General features: G+C 47.2%; 1 protein-coding gene across 1 annotated transcript in view; it reads left to right on the forward strand.

Annotated features, from left to right (window-relative positions):
• AK7 (adenylate kinase 7) overlaps nucleotides 1-20690 on the forward strand; it is a 71506-nt gene that overhangs the window by 42162 nt on the left and 8654 nt on the right. The window contains exons 6-11 of the mRNA XM_040478441.1: nucleotides 284-433; nucleotides 3416-3544; nucleotides 4718-4850; nucleotides 10574-10702; nucleotides 11074-11142; nucleotides 17266-17500. Of these exons, the coding sequence (XP_040334375.1) occupies nucleotides 284-433; nucleotides 3416-3544; nucleotides 4718-4850; nucleotides 10574-10702; nucleotides 11074-11142; nucleotides 17266-17500 (845 nt within the window). The remainder of the gene's footprint in view (nucleotides 1-283; nucleotides 434-3415; nucleotides 3545-4717; nucleotides 4851-10573; nucleotides 10703-11073; nucleotides 11143-17265; nucleotides 17501-20690) is intronic.

The following is a 20690-nucleotide window of genomic DNA, read 5'->3' on the forward strand; positions in this document are numbered from 1 at the left end:
AAACCTTTTCCTGGGGCTTCTAGTATCTCTCTACTTCTTTGAGCTGCTAGACTAAGAGCCAGGATGCTGCCTGTCCCTGAGGGCAGACACGGGAAGAGTTTAGAAGTGCCAGGGAGGGCCACAGAGGGCGCTCTGTCCACACTGAGGGCCGCCATTGATTGACATCCAGGCTTTGTGAATGTATATATATTTTCCCTGTGATGACAGTGATTTGGGCCTGTTATGACCGTCAAAATGAAAGGCAAAGAAAAGGACAAATCTCTAATATTCCTTTATCCTGTAGCAAGTGTGTCTTGATCACTTACTGGTCAACCTGAGAATGGAAGCACTTTTTGTGAAGGAGAATTTTAACATTCGATGGCTTGCCCAAACGGGATTTGTGGAAAATATCAGCAATATCCTCAAAGAGTACAAGCAAAGCAGAGGATTATTGGTAACTATAACAATTTCCTGTTCCAACTTCTTTTTTTTTTTTTAATGTTTATTTGATTTTGAGAAAGAGAGAGAGAGCGCATGAGCAGGGAAGGGGGCGGAGAGAGAGGGAGACACAGAATCTGAAGCAGGTTCCAGGCTCTGAGCTGTCAGTACAGAGTCTGACACGGGGCTCGAACCCACGAACTATTAGATCATGACCTGAACTGAAGTTGAACGCTTAACCGACCGAGCCATCCAGGAGCTCCTTCCTGTTCCAACTTCTAATTTGAGCGAAGTAAATGAAACGTTTGGTATGATTACACCAGTGAAAGTATTTTCTTTCTCAGATGTCCCAATTTCTAAATTCAAGCTCTTTTTCAAATTTGACCGACTTGTCCACGTCTGACAATCTAGGTGTCTATTAATTCTTGTCAATTAAGTATTAAACAGTTTAAAGTTAGACAGATTAATGACTGTTACGCTTGACACAAATTGAACACGATAGTAAGCTCAAGACTGATGGCCACAGCACTGCCTATAAACGGAAAAATGGCAGGGGCTTCCTGGCTTGTCTGTTTCAGCCCTGGGTTACCTACGGGAGACGGTAGGAGAAATGGAAAATGGGAGAAGTCCAGCTGTTACTTTGATCTCTTCCTTTTGGCCAGGGGGTTCACTGGTCGTTTTAATCACCACAGGTAGAGCTTCAAGGTAGATATTCTTATCTCCACATTAGAGATGAGGAAACTGAGGCTCAGAGAGTTTAAGCATTTCTTCAACGTCACACAGCTAGTCAGAGATTCAAACTAGCTAGGATGCAAACTTAGCTAGAATGGCCTAACGGTGGCATCTCCACACCACCCTCCCCGAAATCGGGCGTATGTAGCCCTTGCCTGGATCCTTGGATTTATGCCAGGGAAGCATCCCAAAGACGATAGTGGGTAATACATGAGAACGTGTTGTGAAAACTGTAGGGTAGCACAGGAGGAGCAGGTGCCATCATACCCATAGTTACCACTGAGGGTGGGAACACTCCAGAAAAGCAAGAATGGTATCCCCATTGTATTCGAAGAACCGCCTTCTCCTGACAAGCATGCCCAGTTAAGAGTACGTAGGAGATGTGCGTCTTAGCGAAAGAAACGACAATCCCGTTAAGCATGTGAGATACGCAGGGCGGCTGTACTCGGAGCCTATCCTGAGGCACCCAAGAACCCAGCTCAAATCGTTAAACTAGTGTCATTCTCTGGGTCAAAGGTAAAACAACACAGTCAGAGTAGAGGTAGGACAAGACGCCTTGAAGAGATCACATGGTTCCCGATCAGCAAGACTGGACGGAACGGGATAGAGGGACTAAGCGTATCCCACACTTGAACCGTCTAGCCGTCCCTGGGGGCGTTGGTCCGCGTGGCGCGGGAAACTACCGAGGGTAGCGTAGACTGTGGCAGGCCAGTGGCATCCCAAAAGGTGGAGTCTTAAGCCAAAGGCTCCCGTGATTCCAGTCCCTTTCGCAAGGCAAAGTTGTCCCTGCTGCGGACAGGTGCCTCAAGCCCCCGGGACCAGATGCCATGAAGTAGCTCATTCACCTAACTCTTCATGCTTCAAACGCTGCTCATCAACGGCCCTCCGTGCCTGTCTGCTCTGAGGGAGCAAATGCCCCAGACACGTGTACTTGGAGTTCTGAGTTCAGTGGCAGCCATACGTCTCATTATTAAACGAATAAGCTGCTGTTCTGGTTTTGCACCCGGAGGAGGTGCGCCTTCCCCGGGAGCTCTGCCGCTGGTGGGTGGACAACACGTTAACGCGCTCCGTTGACAGCTAGACCTCAGACCCACCCAGGGCAGCAGCCCTGCCCAACAAGACTCAGCTCGAGTCGCTCCCTGGGACCCCTGCCCCTCCGCCGCCCGCTGTCTTGGTTGCCACCTCCGTCCTAACAGACTTGGCCTTCTTGCCTGGCGAGGGGTCGCATAATATGATGGCATAACAACCGTGGCCAATTTTGTGGCTGCAATTACAAAACCTTTAAGCACATGGACGCTCTGCCACTGAAAATGCTCCCCATCAGCCTGACTTTGGTTACTAATCGCCTCACAAAATATGAAGCCTCGGTTGCACGAGTGTTGTTTGGACCATTTTGGAAGAAACGACTGCCGCTGATATTTCGACTTCTGTTGCAAATAAACATTTACTCACTGGTTATGAATGTCACACAGCTTCTGTAGCATATTCGAGCAAGTTTCAGCAGCAGAAATTGTGAGGCTTTTTTTTTTTTCCCCAAATGAGCATGTTTTTTAAAAACTAGAATAAGTTAACTGTGTTAAAAAGTAAAGGATACTTAGAGACCAAGCCAGTCCAGAGACAGTACTCATGAGGCGATAAACTAAGCACCCGCACATTAGACCAGAAATTCTCTTTCTTTGTTGTCTTTTTAAAAAAAATTTTAAAGTTTATTTATTTTGGGAGAGGGAGAGAGAGAGAAGGCCAAGCAGGCTCCGCGTTGTCAGCACAGAGCCCGATGTGGGGCTCGAAGTCACAAACCATGAGACCGTGACCTGAGCTGAAATCAAGAGGCAGACATTTAACCCAGTGAACCCCCCCCCCCCGGGGCGCCCCAGTCTTTGTTGTCTTTAATGAGTAATATGGTAGCCTGTGATGCTCAAGTACTTTGTTCTTTAATAATTTTGAGGTGTTCCTGAGTACATCTTTGTTGAGCGCCGTGTCCCCCATGTTGGTCACATAGTAGTGGCTCACTAAACACCCGCTGAATGAATTAGCATGAACGGCCACTCCCATCGGAGAGCAGCGCCGTCAGGATGATGTGGCGCTGACCACAAGGCCAGCAGCGGAGGAAGTGACTCTGGAGTCTCGGCAGAGAAGAGTTAGCCTGCAGGATCCAGAGACGTTCAAAAAAAGGCACCCCCCCCCAAAATTAAAAACCAAAAAACCACTCCCGTCTAGCCACGGATCGTCCAAAGCTCACCGTGTGATCCTTATTCTCCTTTTTCAGCCGATCAAGATTTGCATTCTCGGTCCCCCCGCTGTGGGAAAATCTAGTATTGCTGAAGCCTTGTCAAAACACTACAAACTGCATCACATTAAATTGAAGGATGTCATTTCTGAAGCCATAGCAAGACTGGTAACGTTTCTAACTACTTCACTGGGAATTCTCATATCTTAAAAATGCTTGCCTTCATCTCGTAACAAGGAAGCCACTAATTTTACGTGGCATCCTACGGTGAGATTTGTCATTTCAATTGGATTTTGTTGTTGGCCCCAGTTATGAAAGCGCAGAATCCCGCGGGACTTTCCTCTGTGAGATAGAAGCTCCTTTCATGGGGTTGCCCTTGAAATTCAGTCTGTCGCCAGCTGTTGCTTAAAAACATATCTTGTATTTTCTCTGTTGACTGGAACATCTTTAGGTTTTCTTATTCTTCATGTATGTTTCCCAGAGTATTACCAGACTATTTATTCATTAACTGCTCTTAAAAAAAGGACTATTTTCTTAGAGCATTTTTTTTCATGTTTATTTATTTATTTTATGAGAGAGAGCATAAGTAGGGCAGGGGGAGAGAGAGGGAAGGAGGGGGAGAGAGAGAGAGAGAGAGAGAGAGAGAGAGAGAGAGAGAGAATCCTAAGCAGGCTCTACACTCAGCACAGAGCCTGACACGGGGCTCGGTCCCACGACCCTGGGATCATGACCTGAGCCGAAATCAAGAGTTAGATGCTCAACCAACTAAGCCATCAGGCGCCCCTTAGATTTTCCATGTATCCCCTCCCTCTTACACGTATAGCCTGCCCCTCCCCATTACCAACATCCCCACCAGAGTGATTCCATTAGTCACAGTTGATGAACTTGTGTTAACACCTCGTTACTACCCAATGTCCACTGTTGACTTTAGGGTTTGCCCTCGGTGTTGCACACCCTGCGGGTCTGAACAAACGTACAATGACATGTGTTTACCGGTGCCCTAAAAATCCTCTGTGCTCTGCCTGTTTATCCCACCTCCCCCACCGCCAACTAACTGCTCTTCATCGTAAGTAAGATACAACCTGACACGGAGGGAAATGTTGACTCTTAAGCGGTTCTGGCGTTAACACAGAAGTGGATTCTTCTCCTAAAACAGAGAGAAACCTCAAGGCTCTCACCCACCTCTGTAGACACATGCATCCCAACTTCTTGCATGATGGCTGTGGGTGGGCGTGGTCCCTACTTGGGCACCAGTCTTTTCCAGGACCACCTGCCAGATGGTTTGTGAGCAGCGGGTCCGTGGAGGGCGTCCTCCGACCCGAATACCCCTGTGGTCTGTAGGAGATGATCGTCACGCCTAAGGATGAAGAGGAGGAAGAGGAAGAAGGCGAAGAGGAGGAGGAGGAGGAGGAGAACGTGGATGAAGCTCAGGAGCTCTTGGACGGCATCAAGGAAAGCATGGAGCAGAACGCAGGTATCGTGCACCACACGGCGCTGCTCGTGGTGACAGGTTTTGTTTCCTTGTGAGAAAAGACTGCCTGCTTGCTATTAAAAGCAGAGTACGGAAAACATGACAACAAAGAAATCTCATTCATAATATTACCCCACCCCTGGAGGGAAAAATAACCATTGACATTAAAAAAATTTTTTTAACGTTTGTTTATTTTTGAGAGAAAGAGAGTATGAGCAGAGGAGGGGCAGAGAGGGAGACACAGAATCCCAAGCAGGCTCCGGGCTCCGAGCCATCAGCACAGAGCCCGATGCAGGGCTTGAACTCACGAGCGGTGAGACCGTGACCTGAGCCGAAGTCGGACGCCCAACCAACTAAGCCACCCAGGCGCCCCCAAAATCACCATTAACATTTTGGTGACTCTGTGATCACAGGATGGGAAAGAACTACCTACGATCATGATGATGATGATGAAGATGAGATCAAAAGGATAGTCATAAATATTTTATAAACATCAAAAGTCATTAATTAAAAGGCAAAGGACAGGGGCGCCTGACCAGCTGATTCGGAAAAGTGTGTGACTCTTGATCTCGGGGTCGTGAGTTTGAGCCCCACGTTGGGTGTAGAGATTAGTTAAATAAATACAACTTTAAAAAAATGATTAAAAGGCAAAGGACAGGGCACCTGGGTGTCTCAGTCCGTTGAGCATCCGACTTCAGCTTACGTTATGATCTCAGGTTCGTGGGTTTGAGCCCTAACTAGGGCTTTGCACCGACAGCGCGGAGCCTGCTTCGGATTCTCCGTCTCCTTCTCTTTCTGCCTCTCTCCTGCTTGTGCACTCACTCTTTCAAAAATAAATAAACATTTTTAAAAAAAGCAAAGGACAAACAAGGAAAGTATATTTGCCACTAATATGATAAAGGCTTAATATCCTTAATGTATAAAATGCTCAGGCAAGCCAATAAGAAAATCATTAACTCTTTAATAGAACAAAATGGATGAATAATGTGGAGCCACAATTCATGCAGGAAGAAATACAAATACATGGAAAACTATCCTTACCCACTTGGTAACCTTAAGCAGTTTGCTGAACAAGCCGATCGTGGCAAACCGTCACTTTGAACTCAAATTCTGGACTCATTCTTTCGTCACCCCTGGACAGAGTTTCAGGCTGGGTCCATTGCAACTCCTCGATAATAAATAGGTAGAGTTTCTGGGCTTTCATGCTTTAAGAAGCCCATCCTGATCAAATAAGTGCAAGCTGGGTTTTGAACGTAGACATCTCCAAGGGACTTAGCTATTTGGCAGAAAAGCAACCTGTAGAAGTTATCTGGAAACCAGAACCATTTCATTTTCGTACACTGATGGTCACGATCTTCCATCAGACTGGTTTTACTGGTATCATTTATAGACCAGTCCAATGTGTGGCCATTGGGCGCTTACCCAACAGAGTTTCTCCCCTCACCACCTCTCAAGCACATTTGGCTTCTTTTCCTCTTACCTCCTGCTCTCATCTTGCTGGTCTGATCCTCCCGGGTTGGGGTTGGGCTGGGCAGGTGAGCAGCAGGGAAGAAGGACGGAGGCGTCAGCCCCTGGTGACAGACAGCTCCTTCCTAGGGTTGCCCTTCCCAGACCCTCCCACCGAGGACCGCCCACTGCATCCCTTGGGGCACCTCTCTTGACTGGCCTCCCCACCTCTGGTCTTCCGGCACCCCCTTTTGCCCCTGCAGGGGGGTCCTCTCCCCAGACACTCCTCTTCAAGGATTCTAGTCCGTCCACACCTTCCTCTGAAGTCAGAGTACCCCTCTCCCTCCTCCCCTTCTCCCAGGCCACTCAAGTCTGTTTTTTTTAAGGCGTGGAGAACACGGTCTTATGTACACACGCTGGATGCCCACTTAGAGCAGGTAGCTGATTATCTGTGCGTTGGTTTCTGCTTTGGTGTCAGCCAGGCCGGGAGGAAATGGAATTTAGAATCCCAGGGCTGTCCCGGAGGAAAGGGAAGGCACACGGAGAGCCCAGTTTGATACTTTGAGAGAAAACACCGCCCCTTCCTCGCCGGTGAGACGCTTGGGAGTCAACGTGCTGGTGTTAGAGAGACTTACCGACATCCGGGTGCCCGCCACTTGGGAGAGAGGAAACAACCCGAACTAAGACGTTCCGTTGTGAGGATACCCGCGGAAAGAAATCTGGCAAGGCACATTGGAGGGCGGAGGGCTGGGATTTTAAAGGATCTACAGGGGTACGTGACCACGTGCACATGCACTGTAAGCCTGGGGTGTAAGGCCGGAGCAGGGCGCTGGGAGCAGTGAACAGCGCCACCCCAGGAGGGGAGGGAGGATCCGGGCTAACGGGATGCGACAGACCCTAGACAATACTTATCGGACAGAGACTTAATGAATTGGTCTTTGCCAGAACCCAAAAATCGTAGCCAAAATGTGTAACAGGATGGGGGGAGGTACCGACTGGGTTCTCTTCATGCCCAGGGCGGAGACCCCGCCCAGCAAGAATGTCAGGGAGGAGCTGAGAACAGTCAGTGCATTGCTCAAGGGCCTGTCCTTGGCGGGGACTCAGTTCTTTTCCCAGATGTCGAGAAAGAGGCCAAACTGGGTCAGTGGCCTCTGTGTAGAGGGGCACGGGAAGGGAGCAGAGGACGTGCTCTTTAGCCAGCCACCTACTCACTTCCTACAAGACTGGAATAGTTCATTCAATCCTCTTTGACCTTAGGAAGGTGTTTTTGGTGTTTGTTTGTTTGTTTGTTCGTTTTTTTCCCTTCCTGAAGTGTGTCCCCGAATCCTTCCTATTCATATTTAGCTGAAACTGGGACATGGACCTTGATTATGTTTGGACAAAACAAGACCTCTGAGCTCATTGCACAGACCTACATAGAAATTTCCCAGCACGAGCAAGGGCACAGAGGTTAGCTGACTCTTCCCTTACATGACCTAATTTGTTATTATGTGATTCTAACGATTCCCGTGAGGCAAATTTCACAGTCCTGCAGTGGTCACCTCTGTGTCCTGCTAATTCCACTCTAGTTGGCCCCTGATGGTGCAGCCAGCATAGGGGCTTAGTCAAACCAGAATGCACTGGCTACAGATTCTTAGTGCTTGCTTTCGGTATTTCAAAAGCATCGTGGGACTATTGAATCTAGCTGGTGGGATTCCGGGTGATCACTGGACTAGTCTTTCCACTTTTCTGTGAGTTTGAAAATAAATATTGGGGACGGGGTGGGGTGGAAAGGATGTATGTAAATGTGTCAACTTCCTAGTGTCTATCCCGAGCATGGATTATTATTATTTTTTTCAACGTTTATTTATTTTTGGGACAGAGAGAGACAGAGCATGAACGGGGGAGGGGCAGAGAGAGAGGGAGGCACAGAATCGGAAACAGGCTCCAGGCTCTGAGCCATCAGCCCAGAGCCCGACGCGGGGCTCGAACTCACGGACCGCGAGATTGTGACCTGAGCTGAAGCCGACGCTTAACTGACTGAGCCACCCAGGCGTCCCTGGATTATTTTTTTTTTAACATTTATTTTTGAGAAAGAGAGAGAGAGTGAGCACAAGTGGGGGGGGGGGCAGAGAGAGAGACAGAGGATCCAAAGTGGTCTCTGTGCTGACAGCAAAGAGCCCAATGTGGGACTCGAACCCACGAACTGTCATGACCTGAGCCAAAGTCAGATGCCTAACTGACTGAGCCACCCATGGGCCCCTGCATGGATTCTTTAAAACCCTGGATGCAGCTATCTATTTTTGAACCGTGTTTTAGTAGTTATGAATATGGATTAATACGAACATTTTAAATATTATGTGAATGTGAAAGATACTTATAATTAAAAAAAAAAAAAAGCAGGTGGTGTTTTAAAGGCTGTCCAGTAGGCTGTGTTCATTCCTTTCAAAGCGGAAGTGATAATCCTCTGACAAGGAGCTCCACATTGCCAAGGTCGTGGGTGTATCTCTAGGAGGTAACAGTTCTCTGGAGAGAGGCACTTGGGCTTGGCCCTTTGTGTCCTCACATTCCACAATTAGCAGAAACTGCTGCGAGAGGTCCCTTCTTGCATGCTGAACACTCCTGGTTCTGAAACAAACAGAAATGAATGGCAAGGCTCACTGCCTGAAGTAAACCCAGGCATGCATGGAGGGGACCGAAGCCAGGTTTCTGAGGTACGTATGTGCCCCTGCCTGAGCAACAAAGCCTTTGAAAACCAGGAATAGACCGCTCAGATAAAGCTCGTCTTTGAATTTTGCTGAGTCCCTCGACATTTTTTTGTTTGGCTTTATTTCTTTGCACCAGTGTGAACCTTACTGGGAGATAATGTCAAATCATTTTGAGGAATTTCATTACGCAAAATAATGCCTTTGATTTTTTTTTTTTTTTTTTTTTTTGGTGTCAGCCCTAACACTGAAATTTCTGGAAGACCCAATTAGTTTTGAATCAGTTACTGCCTAATGAGTCGTGCGGCGATGAAAGGTAGAAGAAAGAAGGGGTGTTTTAATTACATCATTTCACTGTCATTAATACGGTGATTAAAAGAGACCAAAAACTATTTTATATTGTAGACCCACTGATAAACTAAGAGTATGGGAGAAAGAGCTTTGGAGATCAATGACTCAAACTTGCCAAACTCACGGGTACTGAAGTGCATACATTAAGCAACATAAGGGCAGGGCCATGTCTCAGAAATGGTAGCTGTTCTATAATTAACAATAGAATAATAAGCGAATATCACAGTGAAGCTGCACCAAATTGTCCTTTAACTATTGGACAGCTACGCCACACAATCACATTCGCAGGAACCCAGCATCCAAGGCTTGAGAAGAAATTGTTCAGCGGGGCCAAGGTCAGGAATGCCAATTGGAGAGATGGGTGGGGAGGGCATTCTTTCCTTTCCTAAATCCTGCAGATTTAAAGAGAATAATGCCTTTAAGAGCCAGATCAAACTTGATTTTTATTTTTATTTATTTATTTTTAAAGTAAGCTCTACGCCCAACGTGGGGCTCGAACTCACAACCCCAAGATCAAGAGTCGCACTGTCTACCAGCTGAGCCAGCCAGGAGCCCAAGCTTGATGTTTATTCCAGTGCAGCAAATATTTACTGATCACCTGTTATTGATAAGTCATGTGTCAACAGCACACGGGGATACTATCTCACTTAAATCTCACAACAGAAACCTTTATTACTATGTATCAAGGCTATAAGGCTATGTATTAAGGAATAATATCAAAACAGAATTGAGGGAACCCTGCTGGCAAGTGGGAGCACTCTGGATGTCTCCACTTCTCCTTCAGCTTCACCCACATGCTGTCACTGCGGAAGAACACTTGGGAAATGCAGACATGGCCTTTGCTTCTGTTCTTTATTGCAGCCAAGCTCATTGGGTTCTCCTATTTTATTGTGTGTTAAAATGCACATCATGTTGAAAATACAAAACCACCTATTTTTACCTGTAAGGGAACTTTGACCACACAACAATTTTTTTTAAGTTCATTTATCTTGAGAGAGAGAGAGAATACGAGCAGGGGAGAGGCAGGGAGAGAGGGAAAGAGAGAATCCCAAGCAGGCTCGGAGCCTGACATGGGGCTCGAACTCATGAACATGAGATCATGACCTGAGCTGAAATCAAGAGTCCGTTGCTTAACTGACCGAGCCACCCAGGCGTCCCCTATACAACAGTTTGTGAGATGACTTTGGAATGTAACCCCCATGTAGAATGTGACTCCCCTAGTAATATTTTTTTTCTTTTTACCAGGCCGACTAGAAGATCAATATGTAATTCGATTTGTCAAAGAAAAGTTGAAATCTATGCCTTGCAGGAATCAAGGTTATATTTTGGATGGGTTCCCGGAGACCTATGATCAAGCTAAAGACCTATTCAATCGTAAGTTTGAATGTTCCCTGTATCTTTTTTTCAAAGCTTTTCTTTCTTACTTTATATAAACTCTACCCCTAATGTGGGGCTCGAACTCACGACCCTGAGATCAAGAGCCACGTGTACTGCAGACTGAGCCAGCCAGGTGCCCCTCCTTCATTTATTTTGAGTGTTTATATTCAGGTAAGTTGCAACATATCATAATAATAGTCGCTTCGTTAAAATTTAAAATTCAGACAGACTATGTCTAAAATACACACTTTTCTATTTATGGTTAGTTTTCACTAGTGACTTCTAGTTAAAATATTTTTAATTTTCTTGCCAAGCTGTCCATAGTAGTAATACGTAATAAACACAACAATTATATTTTGTTTTATTAGAAGAAGATGAGGAGGAAGAAGAAGAAGTCAGAGGCAAAATGTTGCCCTTTGATAAATCAATCATACCTGGTAAGTTTATTTATTTATTTATCTATTAATTATTAAAAAAATTTTTTTAATGTTTATTTTTGAGAGAGAGAGAGAGAGAGAGAGACACACGGAGTGCAAGTGGGGGAGGGGCAGATAAAGAGGGAGACAACAGAATCCGAAACAGGCTCCAGGCTCTGAGCTGTCAGCACAGAGCCCGACACGGGGCTCAAACTCATGAACCACAAGATTATGACCTGAGCAGAAGTCATATGCTCAACCGAATGAGCCACCAGGCACCCCCTGGTAAGTTTAAAACAATTCTCCAAGGTCATATTTAAAGGAATGCCATTCAAGATCTCTTTTGTACCCAAACCATCTTTTTGATGTTAATAAAGCAGATCTCTCTATGTCTCTCTCTTGTTTGTTTGTTTGTTTGTTTGTTTGTTTGTTTTCAGGATAAAAGGTAAAATGATACACTTACACTCTCAAACTAGAGACTGTATGGGAGGCAGACATCAGGAAAATCAAGTTCTGATGGCGCACCTGGGGGGCTCGGTCGGTTGAGCGTCTGACTCTTGATTTAGGTTCAGGTCATGATCCCAAGGTTCTGGGATCAAGCCCCTTGTTGGGCTCTGTGCTGAATGTGGAACCGGCTTGGGATTCTCCCCCTCTCTGTCTTTCTCTCTCTCTCTGTCCCTCTGCCCCTCTCTCCCACTTGTGCTCTTTTTCTCTCAAATGAAAAAAAAAGGGACTATCAAGTTCTGAAATGGACAGAAGTCCCTTTGAGAATGTTTGTCTGCTGCTCCCTCTGGGAACAAAGCCCAAGGTGGCCAGTCCGCTGATGCCTTGACTTCTGAGTCAGCTGGCAAGACCCCCAGGGACTGGACCCTTCCTCCTAGGTGCCAGCCATGCCGTCATCTTTCCTGTCTTTTCCAAATCCAGAACTGAGCCTGGGGAAGGCACAGAGCTTTTCAGTTCGATGTTCACACATTGGCACCGAAGTTTCACGATGTACTCTTGGAAGTAAAGCGTAAACAACTTATTCCACGAAAAAAAAAAAAAAAAAGTTTTGTTGAGTACCCAGCAGGCCTTTCTCGGGACCTTGCCCTGAACTTTTAAACTTGTTATTTTTAATCAATTTGCATGCAGTGTCATCATAGGAAATAATTTTCGGTCATGTGGTAACCTCAAGAACAGCTATTTTCAGCAACTGGGCCCGAGGCTGGAACTCAAGGAGCCCTGCTCACTTGTGTCAAAGCCCCCACGGGAGTCAGTTTGTGGCTGTAACCCTCTCCTCTAGGTCCAGGCACAGTTTGCATGCGATGAAGCTTCTGGAACCACTAGGGCCACCAGAATGCAGTCGTCCTCAGGGCTGGGTGTTCACCGTTTTCCCGAGGGCCCTGAAACCTGGGGCAGGAATCCGCAAGGCCAAAGGGGTGGGTGGTCTGGGATTTTCCATGAATGAGTGCCTCCGGATCAGAAAAGTTAAAAAGTAAAATCGATTAAATAACCACGTCTGTCTAGTTTACAAGAGTTTATCACTTCTGGGCAATATTTTTTTTTATTTTTTTTTTAATGCTTTACTTATTTTTGAGAGACAGAGAGAAACAGAGCACGAGCAGGGGAGGGGCAGGGGGAGAGGGAGACACAGAATCCAAACAGGCTCCAGGCTCTGAGCTGTCAGCACAGAGCCCAATGCAGGGCTCAAACCCATAAGCCGTGAGATCTTGAGCTAAGCTGAAGTTGGATGCTTAACCCACTGAGCCACCCAGGTACCCCAATGTTTTATTTATTTTTGAGAGAGAGAGAGAGAGAGACAGAGTGTGAGCAAGGGAGGGGCAGAGAGAGAGGGAGACACAGAATCCGAAGCAGGCTCCAGGCTCTGAGCTGTCAGCACCGAGCCCGACACGGGGCTCGAACTCATGAACCGTGAGATCATGACCTGAGCTGAAGTCGGACACTTAACCGACTGAGCCACCCAGGCGCCCCCGGTGAAAGAGTCTTAACCATGCACCACTGGGCTGCCCTCTCTCTGCTGGACATAGTCCAAATGCGTCAAACATGTAATCTGTTTGGAATGTTTAGTCTGTTCTTAGTAAACCATCTTTCTGGAAATTGTGTCATTTGTATCTAGGGGATTTTAATGCAGGGAGGTGGTTGAGTGAGGACACGAGAGGTTAATGCCATTGAAAGAAGAGTACCCAGCGCAGGGGGTGTGCCTCACCACGCTGGGTTGCATGGGGAAGCACCAGGCTTGGTCAGGAGGCAGGAAGGAGGGAGGGGGATGTCTAGGCCACAGCCTCAATTGGGGTTTCCATGGGAAAGGGCGAGGCAGGGTCAGGCAAACAGCTGCTTTTAGAGGATTGGCTAGTTTGAGCCAATTCCAATGGGTTTTGCTCCCTAGTTGCCTGGTACCTGGCTGTGGGATGAATTAAGGCAAGGGGAATATTGGCTCGGTGTGCGAAAGTTATAAAAAGGCGGTGGTCATGTATATGTATATGGCGGCATGCTCCCAAGCAAGCGGTTGACTGTCTTTAGGAATTAGCCAGCCCTGAAAGAGGCTGTCTCTCTCCAGGTCGGTAAGGCCTCCCGGAGATGTCAAAACATCATTAGATGCAGAAAACAACAAACATGATAAAACAAGTCTCCGTGCCTGATTTGGGCGCTAAAACATTTGAACCTGTCGTGATCCAGTCAAATGTGGTATTCTCTCTCCTTGGTAAATCATTGCATTTTACAGCTGCTGCGGGCAGATCTTTTCAGATCTCCTCATTGAAGGAGACACGTTTAAAGTTGCATCTGCTTGAGGAATATAGAAACATGTTTTTATTTTTTATCTTTTTTTTTAAATGTATGTTTATTTTGGGAGCAAGAGCATGCATTGGGGAGGGGCAGAGAGAGATTCCCAAGCAGGTTGACAGTGGGGAGCCCGACATGGGGCTCGAACTCATAAACCACAAGATTATGACCTGAGCTGAGATCGAGTCAGAGCTTGACCAGCTGAGCCACCCAGGTGCCCCTGGAAATTTTTTTTTTTAGATACAGGTTTTCATATGACTCAAGATAGCCAAACACAGTAACCTCCTTGTTAGTACAATCTTTTTTTTTCTTTTTAAAATTTTTAACTTGTTTCATTTTATTTTTTTAAAATTTACATCCAAATGAGTTAGCATCTAGTGCAACACTGATTTCAGGAGTAGATTCCTTAGTGCCCCTTCCCCATTTAGCGCATCCCCCCTCCCACCACCCCTCCCGTAACCCTCAATTTGTTCTCCATATTTATGAGTCTCTTGTTTTGTCCCCCTCCCTGTTTTTATATTATTTTTGTTTCCCTTCCCTCATGTTCATCGGTTTTGTCTCTTAAAGTCCTCATATGAGTGAAGTCATATGATATTTGTCTTCCTCTGACTAATTTCACTTAGTATAATACCCTCCAGTTCCATCCACGTAGTTGCAAATGGCAAGATTTCATTCTTTTTGATGGCCGAGTAATACTCCATTGTATGTGTGTGTGTGTGTGTGTGTGTGTGTGTGTGTGTATGTGTGTATATATATATATATATATATATATATATATATATATACCACATCTTTACCCACTCATCCATCGATGGACATTTGGGCTCTTTCCATACTTTGGCTATTGCTGACAGTGCTGCTAAAAACATGGGGGTGCATGTGTCCCTTTGAAACAGCACACCTGTGTCCGGTGGATAAATGCCCCGTAGTGCCATTGCTGGCTCGTAGGGTAGTTCTATTTTTAGTTTTTTGAGGAACCTCCAAACTGTTTTCCAGAGTGGCTGCACCAGCTTGCATTCGCATTGTTAGTACAATCTTAAGCCAGCAGAAATCGATTACTTGCTATCCACAGTGAAGCCAGTACAAGGACAGCAGAAGTTCTGAATAGTTATCTCAAGACACTGCAAAATCCTGAAGTTCTATCTGACTCATCACAAGAGAAAGGACTTTAAAAAATATCATCTGGGGGTGCCTGCCTGGTGAAGTCAGTAGAGCATGTATGTGACTCAGGGTTGTGAGTTCAAGCCCTAGTTTGGGTGTAGAGTTCACTAAAAAAAAAAAAAAAAATCATCTTGTGGGAAATATATTTCATCACACTAAAATTCTTTGAAAGTTTGTAGTCAAGTGTATCACTCACTGTTCATGGTATTTGATTAACTGGAATCTTCCTTTTCCCGGTCACTGGGAAAAAAGATACAGCATCATATTTAAAAATTCTTACATTACTAACAGAATTATTAACTTTTCATCTAGATGCCTAACGTATGGAGCTTAACAAGATTCAACCTCCAGTGAATTTATTGACGTACTTTTGATTTAAGTACTATACCAGCATTTGGAGGTCCACCTGTCTCCTCTCCTTTCTTTCAATATATTTTTAAGTTTGTTTGTTTGTTTACTTATTTATTTATTTATTATTTATTTATTTATTTATTTATTTATAATTTATTTATTTATTTATTTATTTATTTAGAGAGGGAGAGAGAGAATCCCAAGCAGACTCCGCACTGTCAGCACAGACCCCAGTGTGGGGTTCGATCTCATGAACTGTGTGAGATCATGACATAAGCCGAAACCAAGAATCGGACACTTAACCGACTGAGCCACCCAGGTGCCACCTCTTTTAACATCTAGCCACTAATGTAAATCAAATGATCAAAGATGAGCACCTGAGCTAAATTAAAATCAGTCAGAACAGTGGCAGTCTCAGACCTCAGCCTTTCTTTTCACTGTTAACGCACGAAGCAGACGATGTTCAAAAGGGTTCCGCTGCCCCACTGCTGAGCACACTTACCTTGCTCTCGCTCGGGAAGCCTTATCAGAATGCAGTTAGGTGCCAATGGCATGATTACACGGCAAACCAATACAATGAATCAATTAGTTAATTAATTTTTAAAAGTTCCAATAAAACTTTCATTACAAAATCAGGTGATGGGCCGGATTTGGCCCACAGGGCAGCAATACAAGTTTAGAATGCAAATTTAACCATTTCCAGGCTTTGCCAGGCTCTTACAGGGAGCGAGTTGTTGGCAATGCACCTGGCTAATGATCTGGGCACCTGTGTGCTCTGACCGCGTTGAGAACATCTGAGAACAGTAACTCACCTAGAAAGTCCATTTCACTGATATGCATTTGAATCATTCATTCACTCAACAAATATCTACTGAAGTTATACTAGGAGTTGGAGGAACAGCTGTTTTCATAGTTTAAAAGAAAATCCCAGGGGGGCGAAATGATCCCCATCATTAATATAACTCAAACATGAGATGAGCACCGGGTTGTAGTGGACCCAATTGTTTCCCAGCCGATCGCATTGAGAGAAGAACTGCATCCTTGGGAAATTAAAATCCCAAAGCAGGGCGCCTCGGTGGCTCAGTCGGTTGAGCGTCTGAGACTCTTAATTTTGGCTCAGGTCACGACCTCGCTGTTCTGGAGTTCGAGCCCGGGATCCAGCTCCACACCGACAGTGTAGAATCAGCCTGAGATTCTCTCTCTCTCTCTCTGTCCCTCCCCTGCTCTCACTCACTCTCTCTCAAAATAAAGAAATACACTTTAAAAGAGAAGAAATAAAATCCCAAGGGGTGTCCACGTTTTTATTAATTTGCTAAATTGGCCATCATTTCAGTCAGCTGCTTAGCCTCTTTGGGAGCCCGTGACGCCCTTGCTGGGAAAGAGGCAGGGGGCAGGGGGGGCGGCTGGGAGCCTAACGATGTCTCGGGGTCATCAGAGATGCGCTCATTCCAATTCTGCTGCTTTTTGTCATCGGTTTTGTTTTTAGTCCATGATTAGATCTGCTGCTCTTTGCTATCAGATTTGCTGCTATTTATTATTAGAGATTTTCTGTTTCCAATTTCTGCTGCTTTTATTAAAAGGAGAAGGAAGGAAAGAGGAAGGAAGAAAGGGGGGGATAGGAAAATAACAGCTCTCACAAAAGACCAGCTGGTCGGGCCTCGTAGGGTGGTCTCTGGAAATGCCAGGGATTTGTATCTATTTGTCCTCGAGAGAGGCGGCGAGAAGGCCGATCTTGTCAAGCGGTCCAGGCTGGTCACCAGACACCACGGTGAGGCGCTGGCTCAGCCTCCAGTGCCCTCCACTCAGCCCTTTCGTCCTTGGGTTGACTCAGGAGGCTCCTTGTCTCCCCAGAATTCGTTTGTGCGCTGGACGCGTCAGATGAGTTCCTGAAAGAGCGGGTGATGAACCTTCCCGAGAGCATCGTGGCGGGGACCCACTACAGCCAGGACCGCTTCCTCCGGTCTCTGGGCAGCTACCGCAACATCAATACGGAAGACGAGACCGTCTTCAACTACTTTGATGAAATTGAGATCCACCCGATCCACATCGGTATGACGAATGGGAACGCGGAGAACCACCACCAAGGGTCAGGACCCCTGGGCAACCCCGGTGCCTGTCTCTCATGGGGCCGTGGGAGGACAGGGGAGCATCGCTATGTCCCCGGGCCGGGAAGTCACAGGATAAACAGGGCCATCCTCCTGGGGAGTCTTACGCTCGCGGATTTGGTCAGGAGAGGGAGGTGTTATATGAAAACATATGGATATATTATGAAATCAAATACCGAATCGGCACTTTTTAAAACTAAAAAACATTTTTGTAATGTTTTTATTTATTTATTTACTTTGAGAGAGAGAGAGAGAGAGAGAGAGAGTGAGCTTGCGCATGTGTGAGCAGGGAAGTAGAGAGGGAGGGAGAGAATCCCAAGCATGCTCTGTGCTCTCACCGCAGGTGCCTCGGTTAGTTAAGCATCTGACTCTTGGTTTCGGCTCAGGCCATGATCTCACAGTCCAAGAGTTCGAGCCCTGTGTCGGGCTCTGTGCTCACAGTGGGGAGCCTCCTTGGGATTCTCTCTTTCCCTCTCTCTCTCTGCCCACTCCCCTCCTTCACACGGCACACACTCTGTCTCTCTCTCTCAAAATAAATAAACAAACATTTAAAGGACACTTCAAAGGTATGTGTATTTGCTGCCAGCTGCTCTGGGCCATCCTCTTCCTTGGGGCAGCGTTTTGTCCCCATAGCACCGCAGGCATGCCGTCAACTAGGGCCTGCCATCCACCTCATCATCATCATCATCATCATCGTTTCTGGCTCCAAATTCCTGCTGTCATAGGTGTTTCCACTGCCCTTGGCTTCTGAACCCCTGACCTTCCTGTCTGGTTGCCTGGATGTTGACATTTCTTCTGCCCCTGGGTTTGGTGAGAAACCCCTAGCCTGGTGGAAGCTTGGTGGCCAGGCTGACCACGTGGGTCAGTCTCCCAGGGCCTCTCTTCACCCCCAGGAGCCCGATGGGACACCACGTGGACCCTGCTGTACAGGGCGGTATAGAGCTAAGGAACGATGTCAGCATGAGACAGGAGAGCTGATTATCAGGTCTGGCTCTGCTTCCGTTTACTCACCTGTGAAATAGAAAGCTGATCCGTGGCTCATAGAGTTGTTACACACAGACAGATAAGAGACAGGAAGTGCCTGGTGTGCCCGAAAGTTCACCAAGCGGCCACTAATTTTGTTATTACCACCAGTACGAAGGCAAAAAATAATGTGCTGTGAAGCCATGAAAAGAGAACACAGTTTATAAAGCTGCAAAATCTGTTCTGCACCCGCGGAAGTGATGGGGTTTTGTCCTCACCTGGATGTGTCTGTATATACTGGACACACGTTTTACATGTAAAAGCCCAGGGTTTGAACCTACTGATGTGGAAAAGAGTTTACCCTGTTTGGTTGGAGAACCAGGAAGGAACGGTGGGCACGTTTCAAAACCCTAAACAGTGATTGTCATCTTTTCAGTAAAGCTCGGAAAGTTATTTACAGAAAACTCTGGGGGGGGGGGGGGGGGATGGGGGGAGAAATGTTGAGAAAGACAGAAACGAGTGGGAGGAATGGACCAGCGGGTCACTGCGTTCCTGTCTCATTCTGTGCCCACACATTTGGCCTGGTCCCCACCCTGACCCGCAGGAGATGACATCAAAGCAAAGGGAGGAATGGATCTTAGGGATGGGTGTGGGGGAGGGTGTCAAGGTCAGGAATGCAGACCGGCCTCAGAAGGATCCAGAAGGGGGCCGACACCTGCGTTCCCTCTCTGCACCTCTGGACTCCTCTTCTCCCTTGGAGTCTCTTTCTCTCTGGCTCTTTGGACCAGAATGTCTCCTCCCTCGCCCCCCGGGGTGAGCTGCGGCTGCCCCACAGCCTGGGAGTTTCCGCATTACACTGGGAGCTAGACTTTCCGGCCTAGCTCCACAGCCCTAGAAGGGCAAATCCAAGGTCCCGGTTTGGGCAGGTGCCCCCCCCCCCCCGAAGTTCCCCTGGTCCAGGGTCAGGGCAGAAGTACTGCTTTGGGCAGCACTGGTCTCCAAAAGTCAGCCTCTTCAAAAGTGTTTCAGGGGCGTCTGGGTGGCTCCGTGGGTTAAGCATCCGACTGGATTTGGGCTCAGGTCATGATCTCACAGTTTGTGAGTTCGAGCCCCACATCAGGCTTGTGCTGATAGTGTGGTGCCTGCTTGGGATTTTCTCTCTCTCTCCCTCTCTCTCTGCCCCCCCCCCGCCCCAAAATAAATAAGCATTTTTTTTTAAGTGTTTCAGCGCACTTTCAAGTGCATCAAGTTGCACTTACTCTGTTCGAGAAATCTGGGAGAAATACTCTTTTTAAAAATGTTTACTTATTTTTGAGGGGGGAGGGGCAAAGAGAGGGGGCCAAAGGACTGAAGCAGGGCTTCAGGGCCGCAGGGCTCGAACTCACGGACCCTGAGATCAGAACCCGAGCCGTAAGCGGACACTTAACCGACTGAGCCTCCCAGGCGCCCGGGGGAGAAACACTTCTAAACGTCAGAGCTCAGGCCACTCGTGGAATATGAGTTTGGTTTTGTTTTGGTTTTGATTTTTGTTTGTTGGGGGGGGCGGGGCTTGCTTCCACCAACTGCTACGTCGGCCCCGTTCTTCCCCTGCTCCCGTGCCGCACAGGGCGGCGCCTCTAGTCTGGGTCAAGGTCATACTGCGTGAACGGAGAGAGGGGGGCGCAGCAGTGGTCGTGCCTGGGGCCAGGGTGAGAGGAAGGTCCTCAGCCCTAGGAAGGCCTGCGGGCGCTCAGGCCCAGAATCGTCCGCCGCACACCCCCCTACGCAGGTACCTTCCAGGCAAACCCAAGAGACGGGTATAGAACTGACTATTCGGGGACTTTGTGGAGAAACTCATCTTTTACCAAAAGCTGCTGCGGCTGCCTTTTTTTTTTTTTTCCTTTTTTTTCTTTCCGGTCTTGAGATTAACAGTAGTCAGACATTCTGGACTTTGGGCTTCTCCCTATTCGGCTGGGCTAGCTGGAATGGTTCGTTTTTCTTATGAATTGAAAACTGTATCCCAGAATCCTCGGTTCTCCGAAGCACAACACACAGGGAACGCGGAGAAGCCTGCCCGGCTGCCTGCTAGCGCGCGGCTGCCTTCCGGGGGGACCCCACGGCGTCCCGGTCTCTGCCCGGAGGCTTCCGGGGAACCCTTTCTGGAGAAGCCGGGTCCTCCCCCAACTCCCCCCCCGCCCCAAACTCGGGGCGGTCGGGCCCTCCCCCCCC

Source organism: Herpailurus yagouaroundi, unplaced genomic scaffold, assembly GCF_014898765.1.
Source record: "Herpailurus yagouaroundi ecotype Mexico unplaced genomic scaffold, PumYag 141, whole genome shotgun sequence".
In the NCBI taxonomy this organism is placed as follows: domain Eukaryota; kingdom Metazoa; phylum Chordata; class Mammalia; order Carnivora; family Felidae; genus Herpailurus; species Herpailurus yagouaroundi.